Source organism: Ciconia boyciana, chromosome 1 (assembly GCF_034638445.1).
Source record: "Ciconia boyciana chromosome 1, ASM3463844v1, whole genome shotgun sequence".
NCBI classification, from domain to species: Eukaryota; Metazoa; Chordata; class Aves; order Ciconiiformes; family Ciconiidae; genus Ciconia; species Ciconia boyciana.
In genome coordinates this window covers 203184568-203204532 of record NC_132934.1, presented here as the reverse complement: position 1 = coordinate 203204532, position 19965 = coordinate 203184568, and the positions used below count along the sequence as shown (strand labels likewise).

Below are 19965 nucleotides of genomic sequence, written 5' to 3'. Positions count from 1 at the left end.
CTGATCTAATAGAAGATATTACCTCTCCATAGATATCTTGCATCTCTCATATCTTTAGACTAGCATGGTTACACTAACATTACTACTAATTTAGAAAATGCTATTGTAATAGATTATACAGAAAAAATAATCTTTTTCAGTGCCACAGATAGAAAAGAGCATCAAGATATGGCTAAGTACATGCGATTGATCAATTCAGATACTCATGACTTTGCAGTGTGACCTTGCAAGTTCATCTGTGTAAGTTGCTTGTTGGCAAACCAGTAAAACTTGCCGTTCAGTGCCCTGATGTTATTATAATAACATCTGCACACCTTAGTAGTTTGAAACACCCCCAAAGTCTGAAATGGACAGAATTTAAAACTAGTGATACTATGTGATTCTTTTTGCAAACAGTCTTTATAAGAAAGCCACATTCAGTCCCACCCACATGCCCCCATCAAATCCTACCTCGAAAATACATCTCTCATTATTTGGCAGGTAAAGTAGTCACAACAATTAAAGAAACTGTTATTTATTCTGTGTAAAATAGGTAGGAGGGAAAGGACAACATAGTCAGCAAAAGTGTAGTAAGTGTTCCCATTATTTTTAATTGTATTGTTTCACACTGGCAGATCTCACTCAATTGCTGCTTCTTTTAAAGCAGTCACAGCAAGAGGTGCTGCCTTACTGTATAAAAGAATTGCATTATAAGAGATGTTCCTTGCTGTATTTTGCTCTAAATTGGTAAGATCAGACTGTGTAGAAAGAGAAGTGGAGGGGGAGAGAACCAGTGTGGTTCCTCCAAGTCACCCAACAGATCCCCGCCAGAACCCAGGTCTTCCGAGTCCTCACTTGCTGGTCCCTCCACTGAATGGGATTGCCGCTGCTTGCACCTACCAAGGCCGGTATTGGACCCCACTGCTTCCCTTCTCAGCGTTCCCTCACAGAACTCATGGGGAGGAGGGCTAAAGTTTGTTTAGCCTTTAACAGGAAAAATAAGGCATCTGTCACTTTGCTTTGCTGTGCAGAGACGGTTGAAAGGCTTTTTTGTAGCAGCCCTGTCAGTGATGAGGTGCAGGCAGAAGCACAGTGTCTGGGTTTTGGGAGGAGGAGCAGGCTGACCTGGCCTCCTCTGTGCCTGTCTGCTTTGTGTCCCTCTCCAGAATTATTATTTCCTGGTGTGACTTTAATTGTATGCCTTTGGCTTGGGATTTATAAGAAAGGCTGAATCAGAAGAGCTAGCAGTCACTAACTCTGGTCTTTGAAAAACAAAATTGCTTTTGAGGTGCAGGAAGCAAATGTAACTGAAGCTTGTAAAGAGAGTCCACAAATGCAGGATACCAGACAAGACTTGGTTGTATTTCTAGCTAGCAGTTGGCTAAATCACAGTCAGGAGACATAGTATTTTTTGCCTTTGTTTATTTTTAACCATTTTTGTGATATCACATATGTAGAAAGACCCAGATTTTGGCTTTTCCTCCCATGGGAACAAAAAGCCTACATAAGGGAGGAACATTTGATTCATGTGCCCAAAATACTTCCTAAAATCAAGATATACTTCAAAGAGAGGGCAGGACCCCGTCTCCTTGCTCTTCTCTCCTCCCTCTGCAAGACAGGTGGTTGAGATTAAGCTGATTTAACTGGGGATAGGAATACAAGAAATGGTGCAGGCTGCTGGTAATACTCAGCAGTTTTCCTCTGAAGATACAAACTGTGTATGGGCAAAGGCGTTGCACTGCATCACTGTAGTGATTACAGTGTGTAGTTAATGCTGTAGCTTAGCGGTCTTCTCAGTGCCCAGGCCACACACATCAGGATGATAACAGCTTGTTTTGTGATTGCCACAGTTTTAGAAGTCCTTGGCGATCCTGAGCCATGCAGTGGTCATAACTATGTGCTCAAGAAATGCAACAATCTGCTGTTGTCAACCTCAAATTTTTCTCTGGGCATTTATACTTATATATAGGTCAAGAAACCAGGTAGTCAGACAGAGTTTGACTTTGGAAGTGATCATTGTGGACACTTTTCTATGCTGTGTGATTCCTTAGCTAAAGTAACGGCCACAATGCATCAATGGCCTCCATCACTGAAATACTGCTAAGGGATTGTGGCCCAAGGGGGCATGTCCATAGCAGAGAATAACATAAGAAGGAGATGATGGGAGGAGAGGTGTTCTGGGAATACACCTGAGAGTGAGGCATTTGTGCAATACTTAGGAACCTGACTCTCTCTTTAAGGAAACACTGGCACTTCCTAATTCCTAAACTGTGTTGAATTTAATCTGGGACCTTTCTCTCACATTGAAGTAAACGATCTACACAACTTTCTCCACTCACATTACACAAAGCTCCGTTCTGCCATCCTTATGTGGAGGTGGGTCCTGGGCAGAGTTACCACAGGAGTAAACTTACATAAGTAAAGGGAATAGTGCCTCCCACGTATAATCTCTCTCTTTTCTATTTCTCTGCCTTTTCACCTTATAACAGTAAATTAAAGATACTGTTCAGGCTTGCCTATCAAGTTCTTCTCTTGGGTGGATCCACACCCTGCTAATAGGAGCTACATGTTGGTATCCAAAAGAAAAAATTTACCTGACACACTGAAAAAATTTGGAATTGGTTTATTCAGTCCCTCTGTTGCATGTAATGCCACGTATCCTCCATTGTTAAACACCTAATAGAGGTTACAAAATTGTTGTTGCTTACAGATGATGTTGATGTAGTTTCAATGAAGCAGACATTCTCAGACTACACATTTACCCTTATTTTATTTTTGTACTAATTATGTATGTAGGAAAGATGCAAATAGGGCAGAGTACTACCAAGGTTAGTGTCCAAAAACCAACATTCACCAGGGCCAGAGAGAAATTAAGTTGCCAGTATTTTGTGATATAAATTCAAACAATGGGTGACACTGACAAGTATTTTATCTGGAACTGGCTATGAATATGAATTATGTGAGTAATTTAAAATGCTACCAGAAAGTATAGTTTTACGTAATGATTGCTAAAGTCTGAATCCACACAGAGCAAAAAAGAAAAATGTGACCTTGTTTTCCCAATGTGACCTTGATTTCCCAGTCACATAATGTTTACTATTGTGATAGTATGGTTTACACAGGGAATGTAAGATCCACTTTTCAAGACGGGTTTTACTTGTTTTCAATAGCACTCACCAACCAAAAATATTTTGGTACTTCTTTTTCATGCAGCATGTAAAGTCAGTGTCAGCTTAATACCATTCTTGTCCATGCATATTGCTTAGATTCATCCTAAGAGATCTTGCAGAATCTGCACTGTTTATTCAAAGGGGAAGATATGTGTCTCCTCAGGAATGTATTTCTATGTTCTCACTAAAATGTATGTAGCCTCTTAGTAACTATGTATTCTAAACCCCAAGAAAGCAAATCATTCAGGCTGTGCATCTGAAATTACATAGACAATAACCACACTATGTTAGAGGATATGCTTACTTACTTAAGTCAAAAGCATAAATTATACCTTGTGTTATCCCACAGTCATTTGCATTGTATAGGTTCAACCTCTATTCACGCTTTACATTTAGCATATGCTGCACTAAGGTCTTTCATTTAAAACAAAGTAAAATTTATTTTTTAAAAAGTTTTTTGTGTTTATAATTTGTAAGGTTGATAATCTTGTGAAATGCATAAGCCAAATTGCAGTGTAAATAGTATACCTTTCCAGAAAGATTTCTGTTCATACATTTTAATTTAAATGTGTTAATACTATCCATGAACTTTTGATAAAATGTGTGTTGTTCAGTCAGTAGACGACATGTTACTTTTCAGAGTATATTCTGTGTACTTCTCCTTTACAGTTCTACTTCTTTCATTATAGGAAGCCCCATATGTTATGTTCAAGAAAAACCATGATACGTTTGAAGGGAATGACAAGTTTGAAGGATACTGTGTAGATCTGGCGTCAGAAATTGCAAAACATATTGGTATCAAGTACAAAATTGCCATTGTTCCTGATGGAAAATATGGAGCAAGGGATCCAGAGACAAAAATCTGGAATGGGATGGTGGGAGAACTTGTTTATGGGGTAAGCATACCAATTTTTGAAGCAGGATTTAATTTATCATAGTATTAGTCATAAAATAGGAAGTATATGTGCATTTTATTTAACCTTGGGGACACAGAAAAGAAACAGAATTCTGTTTCATATCTCTGTGCTTTCATATATTTTCAAGAGAAAATCTAATACTTTCATGCAAATTCTACTACTTATTCAACTAGTACCTTCTTACATTAGAACATCCATAGTTTGCACATATCTTAAAAATTCATTAATGTTAGAATTAATGTTAGAGAGCATCTATTCCTGATACACTGTAAAACTTAGTTGGGAAGAGTATCACTCGTTTATTCATTTTCATGGAATTTGGGACAGATCTTTTAAAAAAGGTAGGACTCTTGGTCTAGTTTGAGGAATGGAGAATTCACCATCATATATTAAGCATATATAATAAACCACTACAGACAAGTACACAATTAGGCAATTCAGAATTAAGACAGACTTTTAAGATGGACATCAATAATAAAATTTAAGAGCAAACATGGTAAGTTCAGCAACTAAGAGCATTTTGTTATACAGTGATCTAGAGAAGGATTCTTCAGAATAGCATGACAGTTAACAATTCTGTTGACACATAAAGTTGTAATACTTTATGAAAATAGTTCCAACAAGCCCAAAGAAATATTTGCAGTATCTGGTGTTACCAAAAGTAGCAAAACTCAGAGCTGCGCTTGCTGATGACTGCAGTTGCTAATATCTGCACTGAGAACAGATCAGAATTCTTAGAGAAACTTTTCATTTCAGTGATGGAATAAAAAAAAATCCTAAAACTATTCAGGTGAGAACATTTCCGCCAATGAGCTCATAACATGCCTCAACCTCCCTATAAAAACCTACTGCATATGGGTTGGTCCATCCACAGTTGCAGTTTCCACAGTTCCTGTGGTGGTTAGGGCCATGTGTGGCAAAAGCCTAGTGGCTTTTCTCACAGCTCCATTTCTGTTCCCTTCTGTCAGCTAAGTATAGCTGATAAATTTTGTCAAAGTCTTCTCCACTAACATCAGTTCAAGGGACTCCTCAACATTAAATAGACTGTGTGCTGTAGGAGTGTGGGAAATGGTGACCCGGAGTTTTGTTGATTTCCCCTCCACATGGGAATGGGAAGGTTATACCAGCCTCACAAAACCCTGTATGTTCTTGGAAATTCTTGGAGGATCCAACCTCACTTGTGTCTTTAAAGAGTGGGAAAGCTGAATGATCACCAAGGATGTATATCTACTTTAGTGGCTTGGAAGCAGCTCAACTCTCAGGATTTTAAAAGTCAAAGTTATTTCAGACTTACTTTATCAAAATGGAGGCGACTCCTTGTCTGGCTTTTAATCACAATAGCCGTCACATGGATGTCAATGGCTATGCACTGTTTTACACCAGTAGGTTTTTTGAAATGTCTATAAATGTTTCCAATGTCTCACAATATGTAAAATTGTGAGAAAATTCCCTTGCCCAGATACAGTTTTAATAGCAGAGTTTCAGTGGCCTATCATCTAGTTGAAAATTATAGAAGAAACTTGAAATTACACTTTAGTTTTCAGTTTGGGTTTTTTTTTTTCCTTTTATTTATCTTGAAAAATTTACCTCATCAAACCCAAACTGCCCTAGTGCTAGACTGAAATAAAAGTGCTGTTATGAAGCTCGCATAGAGGTTCATGCCAGTACTGGAATGTGACCTGCTGCTGTTAACATAGCTGAAAGCAACAAAACTCACAGGCATAAGGAACCTGTTGCAAATCACCTGCATGAAGAGGACATCCCACAATACATAGTCAACACTTCATTTTTTGTAATGGAAAAGAATGAGGTGAAGGCTCTTCAAAGGTTTGATGGCCAAGTTTAAAAGCTCCTGCACAACTATCCATTTAGGAAGGCTGCAGTCTGATTGTGATTCTGGAATTGAGCTCTGGGTATGAGCCACAGCAAAGCTTTTGGAGCTTTTTTTTATTGAAAGAACTAACAGAAGTCAGCTGTTGCCCAGTATATTTGCTGTACTGTCCGAAGGCTCCCTCAGGCTGTATCTATTCCAGGATATCAGTGGTACCAGGGAATGTCCCTGGGCACTGAAACTTGCTTGCCTAACTGTTAAATTGCAGCAATGGTCCCTGCTCTATTTTTGGCCCATAATTACTCTCCAAAACAATTTCGGAGCCTAGCTGGACACTAGCATGGGGGAGAGACCGTTCCCTATAAGCAGCTTGAATGCAGCCATCCTGGTTTAGGGGTTAAATAATTTTCATGGTAGCGACACAGACTGTCCTGTGCCAGCTGGTCTTAAGGCCAAGAGCTACTCCAAGCATGTTTAATTTACTTTTACAGGTGTAGCTTTAAAGGAAATCGTTCTTCCGGTTAACCTATAAAAGTTTGCTGCTTAAGATTTCCATAGGGAATCCAAGAAGAGCATCCTCCCTGCAACTTCCTTGAGTCCTTGCCAGATGATTTACAGAACATCATGTTCCCTGGCCTTTTCCGTATAGAGAGAGCAGAAAAATCAGTCCTGCAAAGCTGTGCTATAAGAGGACGTTCATCTTCTCTGGTAGATCCCCAAATCATAAACACAAGTACTCTGAGTAGTTGGCTATGCTTCAAGCAAGGCTTTTTGAATGCAGCCAGGATTGGGACAGAATTTGCAACTGAATTAGCAAGTTAACGAAACAATCTATTTGGGAAACATTTTACAGCTTCTAATTCCCAACCACATTAAAGGATTAGCAGACAGTTTTGTGTCGGCCAATGAGATTGATCTTTTTCTGTGCCACACGAAAGGCTCCCCTCCTCGCCTGCTCTTTACACCATACCCCAATGCCGCTTAGCTCTGTCCCTGTTACTGAGAGTGGACACATGTGCCAATTTTATCCCATGTTCCCTTGAGACCCATATGCACCGTTGGTCGTTCCGGTAGCTGAACACCTTCAGATACTGCACAGAGCAGCTTGGTTGTCACCTAAACTCTGTAGTTGATTTTTCCATCATGTCCCAGGGAAACAGTGTATGAACTGCTGTGTTGTACAGTTTTGCTATGACTGTACAGAAGGTCGGGGGGGGAGGTATTTTCCTGTTTTGTTTTTAATACTCTATTAAAAACTAACAGGTAATCTTTGTAATTTGTCCCTGATCTATCCGAATGCCTGCAGTAGTCCATGTGGGGCTCTTATGTCAACCTCACAGAAGAAAGGCTGTCTGGGGATGAAATACCATTAAGCACATGTAACAGGTGTTTCCAAATGCACTAACAGTCAGCCCCAAGTAAATATTCATTCTCCTGACACAGAATGCTGTTCTTTCACTGCTTAATACAAAAAGTCACAACTCATTTCTGTTTAAAATCTGAGAAGCCATGAGCTTCTGAAATTGAAATAACTTCCTGCATTATTTTTCTCAGATAGCTTTACCGCTTTCATACAATTTGTACCAAGCATAGATTTTATTCACAAGGTTTTAATAATATATTCTGGAAAATTAAAAGTCTCTTACCATCAGACTTAATCTTGTCCCATTGTATAATATCGGAAGGATCCAAAATCCATCTGTACTTGGCAGTGGTGCAGCCTTGATTGAAATGCTGTTACAGATGCAGTTGCTTCAAGTGTGAAGTATCATTAGCCTTTGTCAAAACAGATTTCACTGGCAACAAAATCATGAATTGTTTGCACCATTACTATATTGTTAATCATTTAAATCCATAATTATATGGTGTACATTAACTGGGCAAAGCACAAATGCTGATGATTATAATGCACAGCTATTGTCATTATTTAGCTTTCAACAATGAAGAGTTTATGTAGGCCTTAATGTGGCACACAGTAGTCTTACAAAAATAATAAATAATATGATCAGACTGGGGAGGCTGCACTTTTTCCGATTATTTGGCATCTAATTGTGACCTATCTATGTACTGTCCCTTTACATTCATTGGCATGAAATGGGTTTATCTACATTATGAATCATGTGACATTAGATCACTATCATAATGAAATGGGATAAGTTCCTATTTCTCCTCTTTAACTCCTTAAAGTAGTGTAGGCAGCTATTTCTGATGTAGTTCAAGTTCTGCATGTACTCTGTGAACATTTAAATTTGGTAAGATTAATCTTATCCAGTGTTTCACATACAATATGCAGTGTGCTAATTAGGTCTTTAAAATCTCCACAATTCACACTAAAATGGTGCTGTCGCTTTTCCACCTCACATCGTAAAAACTAACAACCCTCAAGGATCCTTGTTTTAATCCCAGTAGCAGTCTGCAGACACAAAAGTGAAGTGTTAGCCAACGCTTTTGAAGACCAATGACCAGGTCTATCATTTACTCCGTATTAAGGAAGATCCGCTATGTGACAAATACAGGGAAGATTAGCAGTAACAGATCAGAGTTTCCCTGAGTCTTTCAGTTAATTCGTTTCAAGGACTCGAATTCAGGCGTTCACAGTAGGTGAAATTTAGGAGTATAAGAGACATTGACTCTAGGGAAGGAAACCATCCTTCTAGAAAAAAGGAATTCATGAGTGAGATGAAATACAAAACTATGCAGCAATGCCAGTAGCCCAAACCAGCCTACAATCCTTAGACTACAGAAGCCAAATTTACTTTACAATTTTCAGGATATTTCAAAATACATTTTAGATGTTATTTTTCTTCATATAGCACCTATCTTCATAAAATATCTATTTCAGTCGGACTTATGTAATCACAAAACTTCAAGAAACCAAATTTTTAAAAATGCCTTGTATTACTAAATTTATGTTAAAATTCAGAGAATTAGCACTATTATCATAATGTTTACCCAAGACATTAGCACCAGAGATACACTTGCAAAATTATGATTTTGTGTTGCTTAAACTATAATATCTTTACATAAAATTACAATGATAAGTGTTTGCATCACGATTATTTCAGAATGACAGATATAATCTGATGATTAATATATAGCAATTTTAATAAAAATTTGCATTTTGAGGCCATTACACTGAAACGAGTCAGTTCTTTAAATTATACAGCTACAGAAATAGGTTTAAATTTTAACTACATGAAATTAGTTTCAAATTAAATTCCATAAAATATATATATGGCTCAGTATAACAGTATATAAAATAAAAAAACCATTATTTTAAATGCATTTATCTGTTTCAAAGTTGTGACATGACAAAAAAGCCTACATTTCAATTTTTTTTCTTTATCACACAAGCTATTTATGTAACACTTGGATTAAACTATTTAAGCACATCCTTAATTTTCAGTATGTTTTAATCTCATTGAAATTGATGGGATTTAAATATATCCTGTATATTTTACTGAGTATGAATGTCCTTAAGAACATCCTGAAAGGCAAATATGCTTAAATGCTTTGCTAAACTATGGGCTATGGACTATATCTGAAGATGCTGCCCCATAAGATGAATTTGGGCCAACTAAGTATTTAGAAAATAAAACTACAACAGTTCTATTGTGGAGGCTTATGAACAGCTCTTAATTGTGCCTGTGAAGATGTCTGGGCCTGAGGTGGGGTAAATACAGGCAGATTATCTCATGTATTGAGGCCTGAAGCAGAGTAATGCCACTGCAGAGGCAGGTTATGAGTCTACCTTATTTGCAGCCAACACCAAATGTTCTCAAAATATGCTCGGTTACCCTCCTTAGCCCATAAGCTGTATAGAAGCCCAGGCTGCTCACAGAGCACAGGCTCTGCTTTGTGAAGCCACCTAGATACAGCACCATGATGATGAACAGGAGAAAGGTTTCAGCAGCTTCTGCATCTGTTCCCCTCCCACCGGGGCATCTTTTATCCCAGTTCCTCTTAAAATTCACATCTTAAGTACTGCTGTAATGACGGCTTTGGCATACAAGGCAAGTCGAACAAGGCAACGCAAGGCAAGGCAAGGAGCAAACCTTAATGTAATGTTGAGTCCCTAATGACAGAAATGACCCATTAGCACAGCTACAATACCTTATAGTTCATGCAGACATCATTGTTAGCAGCCGTAATCACCATCATCATCAATAACGATTCATTCAAGACTGGCATCTTCATTCTGAAAAGAGAAACATATTAAAATTAGAGAAAACATATTAAGCACATTAGAGAAAAATATTATTAAACACATTATTAAACGTATTATTAAACATATTAGAGAAACATATTAAAAATTATTCCTGTCTCTAATGGGAATGGATTCAGCACACTTTTTATCCTTTTATTGCATGATTTTGCACAGCTGTTTTCTGTATACTTGCCTTTTTGCACTGTTTAAAGTCTGATTCATTCCTATTGAGCTATCTTTCCCCAAGACAACTGCATGCAGTTTTGTGGCATCACGGCAATAGTTAATCACCTTTGCTGCTTCATGCTGTTTGGAACTTCCTTGAGTCTGTAAACTGGCTGCCCTCAAAGAATGATTGTATCTTATGAAAGTATGATAATAAATGACTGTTTCTGGGATCTTATAAAAAAATCTCTATACATTCAGTGACAATAGCATCATTCTCATTTTTCATTCTTCCTTGAAATCCTTTATTTTAAATCTAAATTAATATCTAAAATTATCTACCTACACTGCTGCCTACCTCTATAAGATTTAAGAGTCTTCTCCTTAGCAGGAAAATGAAGTATTTCTGTAATGCTGTAAAATAAAAACCTGTAATATGTATGTTTTACTAAAAGCATATTGTGTAAATATAGACTGTGATAGAAAGCAACAGAAAGATGGTATAAAGAACATTTAAGCCACAGTGTCCTGATGTTAATGACATACCTTTGGAATTAGCTGCTTAGCTGACTGTATAAGCCAACTCCAATTAATCTATACATCTATATTTCTTTTTTCTTTATAGAAAGCAGAGATTGCTGTTGCGCCTCTGACCATCACTTTGGTACGAGAAGAGGTCATTGATTTTTCTAAGCCTTTTATGAGTCTGGGGATATCCATTATGATCAAAAAGCCCCAGAAATCTAAACCAGGAGTGTTTTCCTTCTTGGACCCTTTGGCGTATGAGATCTGGATGTGCATAGTCTTTGCCTACATTGGTGTCAGTGTGGTCCTGTTCCTAGTTAGCAGGTTTAGCCCATATGAGTGGCACACAGAAGAACCAGAGGATGGGAAAGAAGGACCCAGTGACCAGCCTCCCAATGAGTTTGGCATATTCAACAGCCTCTGGTTTTCCCTGGGTGCCTTTATGCAACAAGGATGTGATATTTCCCCAAGGTTTGTGTCAAATCTTTTTACATTTGCATTTTATCTTCAACACTGAAGCATAAAATCTTCCTTCGTTTATTTTCCTGGCAGTGTTTTGAAGTTCATTCTTTAGGAAGCCTTTTTATTTTTTTCTTTTTTAATAGCTATGATAAGGACAACAGAGAATCTGCTTTGAATTTCAGTCATTACTATTATTTTACATATGTCAATGTGCATAAACCACAAACAGCTCTCAGAAACAGCAGGTATACACAGGGGCAATTCCACTGAGCTGACTTCAGAGGAACTATGTTGTTGCTAAATTAGTTCCATTGTATTACAATTATGAAATGCACACTATTGTACTGAATATTTGCCTTGCATGAATGACTGTCCCGTTTCTGTTCCCTATCAAGTTCTACAGCACTGCTTCCAGAATATCATTGTCTATGAGAGGGAGAATATCTGACCATCTGTTTCTGAGAAGCCACGCTGTATGGCTAAGCTATGCCTTACAGAATGGGTGCCTCAGATGTAATATATGATCCCAGTCCTGAATTTCTCAACCTTTTAAGATGTTCTGGAACGTTAGTGTGCAGTAACTAAAACTTCTTAATTAAACATTATGACCCTTTCTTTCAAACCTGAATACTTAATTTTAGCCATTAACAGTGAGATTTTGAAAGTGTTCAGCATTGGCCTAACTCTGCTATTATTGAAGTTAGCAGTAAAACTGCTACTGATTAAGACTGGATGTACATTACTCCTCAACAGCCTTCTCATCAAATTACAGGTATTAAAATGGAAAATATATTTTTTTACTTAACATAAATATCTGTTATCACAAAATGCTTGCTTCTTAAATAAGAAAAATGTGAAAGTTCAAATGATTGCAGTAGCTTGTAGAGTGTTTGATAAATTTGGGTGACAGGAACATTTTAATCCTAGAGCCAACATAATCCATGTGCAAAGCCTTTTGTGTCTTTTTTTTTAAGAAGAAGAAGCAGAAAAAGCTACTGATTTGCAGCTACTGTGCTTTACTTTTTTCTCCAAAAAGAGATTACCTATCCAGTGTTTTTGACAAAATTTTTGCTATGTTAGGCATTTTCTGAAATAATAACAACACTGGGATTACTGTTCAAGAGGATTCAAACTTCTGTATGTGTGTGATACCTGTTAATACAGTGGACTCTTTAATGTAGGCATTAAGATTCAAGAGAAAAAGTATTTATTAGTATTTAAAATGCAAATGATCTCCCTCCAATTGACTGTTACTTAGCGATACATGTTCAGCAATAATGGTGCCTTGTCTCTTTCTCTCTCTCTCTCTTCATGGTTTAAGAGACAGGAAAATGTGCATTATCTTATTCATGTTTAGATCCCTCTCAGGTCGCATTGTTGGAGGTGTCTGGTGGTTCTTCACGCTCATCATTATTTCATCCTACACTGCTAACCTCGCTGCTTTCTTGACTGTTGAGCGAATGGTCTCACCCATAGAAAGTGCAGAAGACCTTGCCAAACAAACCGAAATTGCTTATGGGACACTGGACTCAGGGTCAACCAAAGAGTTCTTCAGAGTAAGTTGGCATGTCCATTAGAGCAGCTCTCCCTACTGACTGCTCTTGTAAGATGCTTGCAAGGGGTGAAATAATGTTACTTTGCAATTATGTCTAACATAGTTTGTAACTCCTGCAATACTTTAGCTACATTTTTACCCCCACAACACCATTTGTTGGAGTTTTCAGTTATTTTAATTTGTGGAAAACTTATTGATCCTGTCACAGTGGGCAAAAGAAGTGCCCCGAGGGATACTGAAGCCAGTGATAATTAAAGCAGCATTGCACTATTGATTCATCTGAAGCTACAGTACTGAAATGATGTGCAGCATTGAAAGCCTATGATGATAACATGGAGTCTTTCAGGTTTTGTTTCTACATATGGATTTGGCTGCGTGCATTTTGCTTTAGGTCTTGGGTGGTGGGCAGGAAATGCATATTTTAATTTGCTGACTTTCAGATTAATAATAAATAGAAAATATATCTCAGGTTGATGTGGTTGGAGTATTAGGAAACAGCCTAAATAGCCACTCATATGTCTGTGCTGTCTGTATTGATTACTTCATTTTCATTTGCTTTCCTGTGTTAGTGTGGTTGGTATGTAATCCTCATCGTTTGCCAGCTGGAAAACAGGGAGCCAGGACATCACAAGGAGTATGTAATAAACAGTCCCTCCTGCTTTATTTCATGTTTCTAGCAGATGAAAGTTAAGCCTAGCTGACTGAACGGGTGTGAGTTTAGTGTTTGAACATGGCTCTGAATAAATGCTGTGAGCCAGTAATCCTTCCTTGAAAACTACACAGAATTGTTGTCGTGGTTTAACCCCAGCCGGCAACTAAGCCCCACACAGACGCTTGCTTACCCTCCCCTGTGGGATGAGGGAGAGAACTGGAAAAGTAAAAGTGAGAAAACTCGTTGGTTGAGATAGATAAAGACAGTTTAATAGGTAAAGCAAAAGCCGCACATGCAAGCAAAGCAAAACAAGGAATTCATTCACTCCTTCCCATGGGCAGGCAGGTGTTCAGCCATCACCAGGAAAGCAGGGCTCCATCAGGCGTAACGGTGACTTGGGAAGACAAACGCCATCACTCCAAATAGACCCCCCTTCCTCCTTCTTCCCCCAGCTTTATATGCTGAGCATGACGCCATATGGTATGGGATATCCCTTTGGTCAGCTGGGGTCAGCTGTCCCAGCTGTGTCCCCTCCCAGCTTCTTGTGCACCCCCAGCTACTCGCTGGTGGGATGGGGTGAGGAGCAGAAAAGGCCTTGACTCTGTGTAAGCACTGCTCAGCAGTAACTAAAACATCCCTGTGTTATCATCAACACTGTTTCCAGTACAAATCCAAACCATAGCCCCATACTAGCTTCTATGAAGAAAATTAACTCTATCCCAGCCCAAACCAGCACAATTATTTATCTGAAAGGTGCAGTTTAAGGTATTTTTAGAAGAAAGGAAGATGGAGTGATAATTTCTTCTTGTTGTGTAATTGAAAGGGGTCTGTTCTGTGGTAGGTACTCCCATGCACCTTAACTGTTTTCAGTTTGGCCACACTGAACTCAGTGAATCATTAACAAAATTATGGATGGGTTTTGTGAACTATAGGCAGTATCAATTCAAGGGCAGCTGCTGAGTGTCCCCCAAAAGGTCTGTAGTGAAATAACCTTCTTATTGCAAGAGATATCCCCATAGAAGAACTTGCAAATATTTTCTATTAGCTGTAAAAAGGTGATGCCTTATAAGATATAAATGACACTTAACCAACACACAGTGGTTGAGCCTTCACATAATGAAGCTGTCCAAGGAGTTTAGTCTAACCTAATTTTCTGGATTTCTCCTGTAAACACTGGAGAAAGAAATCCACCCCTCTGCATCCTGTATGGGACAAGTGTGTTATGTTGAACTATATCACCCTTTAAAGTGTTTTCCTCTTTGCGTCAACTCTAGAGGGATCCCACTGAAATGGCTAGGGTGCTTGGTACCTCATTTTTTAACAGATACAGTTCAGGGATAGGTTTCTAACTACACCTGTTGTCTTCTATAGCCAGGCTGTTGGTGTACACCTAACTATGACACTACAGATGCTCTCTGGGAGCCTTATTTTTTACCCCAAGTGGTAGAAACTCAGCTTGTGGTCCCTAGAAGCCCTGATTTCACATCAGATGTCTATAAAAATGGTGCCATTATGATATAGGAGGCTTATCTGAGAATTGAAATATTTTGATCCTGAGATGGCCAGATTTCCTATTTTCTTGAAAAGAGTATGATCACTCAGTACTCGTTATTTATATTCATCTATGCTTAACCCATAGATTCTTCTTTAGCTCAATTTGTGGAAAGTTAGGTATTAAATTCTGGGAATTCCAGTTTCAGTCCATCACAAGCTGAACTGGTAACCACAATATATATGTATGAATAGTTCTTTCAACTAGAATGAAGCTGTGATGATAGTTAAAATGATGCTGAGGACCAGGCAGGTTTCTTTAACTTTGGATTTATTAACTTGTTGCATTTTCAGGAGTATCCAGTGGTTGCAGGTTTTTTTAGGTGATGATGCAAAAATTATTTCCCAAGGAAATAGTACAGAACAAAGGAATGGAGTTGTTTTCTTAAGAGTTTCAAAACACTTTTACAAGCTATTGTTTTGAAGTAATGAGGTCAGGTCTTTTGACATAAAAACAGTATTGGTCACAAAAATTTAATGATTCTTTTAAATCATCCTGTAAACACAGATAATTTTTTGTTTGAATGAATATTTCATGCAAGATCTCTCCTTAAAGAGAAGATTCTCCATCTATAATGACAGCCATTCTTTCACTTTAATTTTAAAGGGTTAAAAGAAAAAAGAAGGAAAATCAATGTTCTCATTATTTTTTTCCTTTATTTCAAAATACAAAGGGAAACATTAAAAGTAGCTAAAGATACTAAATATAGTTGCATATGCAAAATTTGAAGCTTTATCAAGATTTAGACTGTGTTGATCACTTTTTAAAAAATGCTGTAGTTGAGGCCCTGTTATCAAATTATTTCTAATCTCTGCAACAGTATAGTGATTGTTAATGATATTGTATGTGCTATTTCTAAAAATATTTTTCACAAAACAGGGACAAAGATAAAATATCATTGACAGACAATATTTGCACAAACACTGTTTGCATAATACATAAATTAAAACCTAGCCTGAAACAATAGTAGGGAAGACTTGTTTCTCAAGTCTAACTTTTTTGTGGTTGGAAGCAAACATCATCAGTTTGGGGATTAAAGTGATGTGTAACTTTTCTGCCAGTGATTACTATCTGGCTGAAGATATGAGCCTTCAGGACATTTTCCCATCATTTGATCATTTCTGATCAAAATGTCAGAAACTCTGAACAGCTATTCAGTCTGCTTTGATTCCAGATTGAAAACAGAAAAGGGAAGAGTCATTTTATAGCCAACATAGAGCAAAAGAAGACTTTGATACTATTAGCTATTTACCTATTTCCTGTTTTGGACACAGTGAGAGTTGCATTTTCTGAGCAACTTGCTCAAGAGGAAAAGAACTTAGTTTTAGCAATCCTACTCAGAAAAGCCCTAAATGAAAATTATCCTAGCCTGGCTGACTGCAGGAGAAAGCGGCAATGTTTCCTCATATGATAATAAGGAATATCTGTTGGTTCACTCTTCAATTTTCACTCTGGGTTGACATGTAGAAATTGAATGTTAACAAATGAAAGCTTGGGAGAATAAAATGTTCTTACAGAACAAGATGCCTTGTTAGACTTGCCATATTTTTTGTCTCTTGATGGGCAAAGGAAACTAGATCCTAAAAAACCAGATTTAAATGCAACCTTTTTCAATTGATATAGGGCATTGTTTCGTCTTACTAATAGAGTTATTTTATGTGCTGCGTGCTTTTAGTTTTGAAGGAAAGTGACCTGTTAGATGTTTACTTTGTAAAGAATATGATACGGATGTTAAGATGTAAAAAATGAAATGAAGTGAAGGCAGACAAAGGCAAGTAAATATTCTTGAAATGATGCGTGATTCACTACTGCTCTGTTCCATTTTTTTTTCTTTCTGTAAATTTAAATCCATGAAATTACACCAGTGTAAAGCAAAAAGAATACATGGGTGGCTTAGTTTACGCTCTGCTCTCAGCCACTATTATGTAAATGAAAAGTAGCTGTGACTACAGTGGAAAGAGAGGGTGACAAGACAGAGTGTGATTATGGACATGCACAGCTGTTGTTAATTTAAATTTTATTATATTTGACAGAAGGATAAAATGATGCATACTGACAAGCTAAAAAAGCAAGGATAATTTATCATGTTCTGTTATATGGAATTTTTATTGAACATTTCTGGTTAAATGCCACTTACTTTCAAGTTAGACCAATCATTCAGTAATTGGTAAAAAGAAGTGCTTCAGGGAAATAACTCTTACCTATACAAAGGCTCAGTTGCAGGCTTTTTAAAGCTATTGTCAATTTAAATAATACCTAGATTATAGGATATTTGTTTAAATATTCTAAGGCCATTTGTTTTGGGCCTTTATAATAATGAGTATTTTCCTGGAGTGCTCAGCACAGCGTAGGAATGGGCTCATAGACCAAATCTTGCTTAGCTAGAAACTCCTGTTGACTCAAATGAAAGCTGACTTGAGCATTGGGTTAAAAAGTCCTTTTTGCAGCATGCATAAGAGAAGACAAGTGCCATCTGTTATTAAATAAAAAGACTGTATAGTGTTCAGCTAATGCACTGCTGGTTTGCATGTATGTATCCCTGTTGCTGGAGGAAGCAAAGGAGTTGTTGAATGAATCTAACGACCATGGGAAGCTTCTCAGCCTGACAGCATTTCCTTCCTTCCTTCCAATGAAAATTTTATCTGGTTTTATTTTTTTTAAGTTTTGTTTTTGCTTAAGTCTTTACTTGTGGTTACACCATGCATTCCCAGACAGGGAATTTCTAACTAATGCACTCTAATTCACAAATTCTTGCACAGTCTTTGAGCAAGCACATTTCTTACTCAGTTACTTGCAGGATCAGAGTCTTCAAAATAAATCCACTGATACTGCAGTTCTAAAAACATACCTAATACTTCTTTAAGACAAAGCTAAGGGCATTTTGTTTCCTTTAATAGCATATTTGGTCAAATTTGCTTTTATTGTGAACCATGTCTTGAAACATTGTGCAGCCTTTCTGAATGCGAATTGAATGAATTCTGGACTCTGAATGTTGAAACCAGAAATCTTACTTAAGCTGTTGTGGTTTTGATGGTGTAAGAAGTCAGTGTTAGAGCTGAAAAATGCTTCAAGATTCAACTCAGTATTTATGGGGAGATTATTTTGTTGTTTCTCTTTCCCATACAGCTTTATTGTGGTTATCTATTTCATATATAATTTCCTAAAACTCACTTTACAACACTTTGACTGTGTGAACTGCATTTATTTAACAGTAAATTCAGGTCTTAGCTTTGCAGTTATTTTATTGTGACTGTTAGAGGCTAACTTTGCCTAAAATTAATATATGATTGTTCAGATTAGTATTCAATCAATAGTATTGATATTGTTATTTCTTGTTTCTTTTAAAATAATCATGGAATTCAAAGAAAATCCTTATCCAAGTATGATTTTCCCAACCGCATTTGTTTGAAAAATTAAGTACGATTGATTTTATTTTGAACAGTGCCATTCTGAAATGTTGCAACATTCTTTTGTTCTAACTTCTTTTTAATTTTCTCCAGAGATCAAAAATAGCAGTGTATGAAAAGATGTGGACCTACATGAAATCAGCAGAGCCATCAGTGTTCACTAGGACTACTGCAGAGGGAGTAGCTCGTGTCCGCAAATCCAAGGGCAAGTTTGCCTTCCTGCTGGAGTCCACCATGAATGAATACATTGAGCAACGAAAGCCATGTGACACCATGAAAGTGGGAGGAAATCTGGATTCGAAAGGCTATGGCGTAGCCACACCGAAGGGTTCTCCATTAAGGTGGGTGGAATAGTATAACAATATAAAATGTGTTGTTATAGTATTCCACCTTCCCTGATGTCCCTGATATAGCTCTTTTTGTTTTGTGTGTGAACATGGTATGTTATTTTTCTTTTCTTCCATTTCATTTTTTTTTGATCAACAAAGGTAATCATTTCTAATTGCAATATGGATTTAGCAGCTATAGTTGGCATATCTTTCAAGGCCATATAAAAACCAAACTGGTTGAACACTAGCTACTTGAAGTCAGCCTCTATAGAATTAACATCAGCTGTTCTATGTCATCAGCTTTTTTCACCAAATTCAGCCCTTTATAGCAGTATTATGCCTACATTATCTGCATCAGTATCTGCATCAATAATATGCCTACATTTTACGTTTTGTTTATTGATCTTGGCTGCTTATTTCTGAATAAGAAGCTGCTTGTAACATCTTTTTTCAAGTGTCATCACTTAGAGGCAATTAGTCCTTCATTAAAGCAACTTCATTAAAGTACTTTTATTAAAGCACCTTCTTATTTAGAAAAAAATAAGTTTGTGTTTCTAGCATTATGCATTTCAGTACTGCCTTCAAACTCACCAGTATTTTCTTTATCATGGTATCAGACACATTCAGTCAAGTAGGAGAGTGTTTGATTCACAGGCAGAACATCATTTGCTTTTCATTCAAATTGTCAGGCAAACAGAACTGAAGGTACTAGTTCTGTGTTAAAATTGGCAGTATTTACCATTGTGTTTTATTTAATGTTTAAGGCAAACAAAACTTGCCTTTTTCCTCTGGTAGACTTGCCAATTTTTTTCAAAGCAGAAGAGCAACTAGTGGATTGAGGGAGTGTGGCTTGAGGGAGTGTGGCCTGTCTTACAGTGACAGGGTGCATGTGAGTGGGGGAGAGGGAACGGCCTGCCGAGCAACCAGCACCCCACTTGTCAAATTTCACCCATGTGCTCATGATAAAGGGTTACAACAGGCTCTGATGAGATAGATTCACCAAGAAGACGAAGTGGGTTGAAGGGAGGAGTTGCAAGTGCAGATGGAGCCATAGTTCTGTGCAGGAAAGAACTAAGGAGGTACCTGATGTCTCCATCCATGACCACAGAGGAGACATCATTACCACTATGCAGATAACTAGACTCACTCTTAACTCACCAGTTTAACCGGGACATAATACCACAAGCTTCAATAGCCTTAACTGTATTACATGG

At 37.5% G+C, this 19965-nt stretch overlaps 1 protein-coding gene across 2 annotated transcripts in view; it reads left to right on the top strand.

The window, feature by feature from the left end:
* Positions 1-19965, top strand: part of GRIA4 (glutamate ionotropic receptor AMPA type subunit 4) — a 237321-nt gene that overhangs the window by 176503 nt on the left and 40853 nt on the right. For both annotated transcript variants that reach the window (XM_072850628.1, XM_072850630.1), the window contains exons 10-13: positions 3839-4045; positions 10895-11265; positions 12614-12812; positions 18516-18763. In XM_072850628.1, coding sequence (XP_072706729.1) covers positions 3839-4045; positions 10895-11265; positions 12614-12812; positions 18516-18763 — 1025 coding nt within the window. The remainder of the gene's footprint in view (positions 1-3838; positions 4046-10894; positions 11266-12613; positions 12813-18515; positions 18764-19965) is intronic.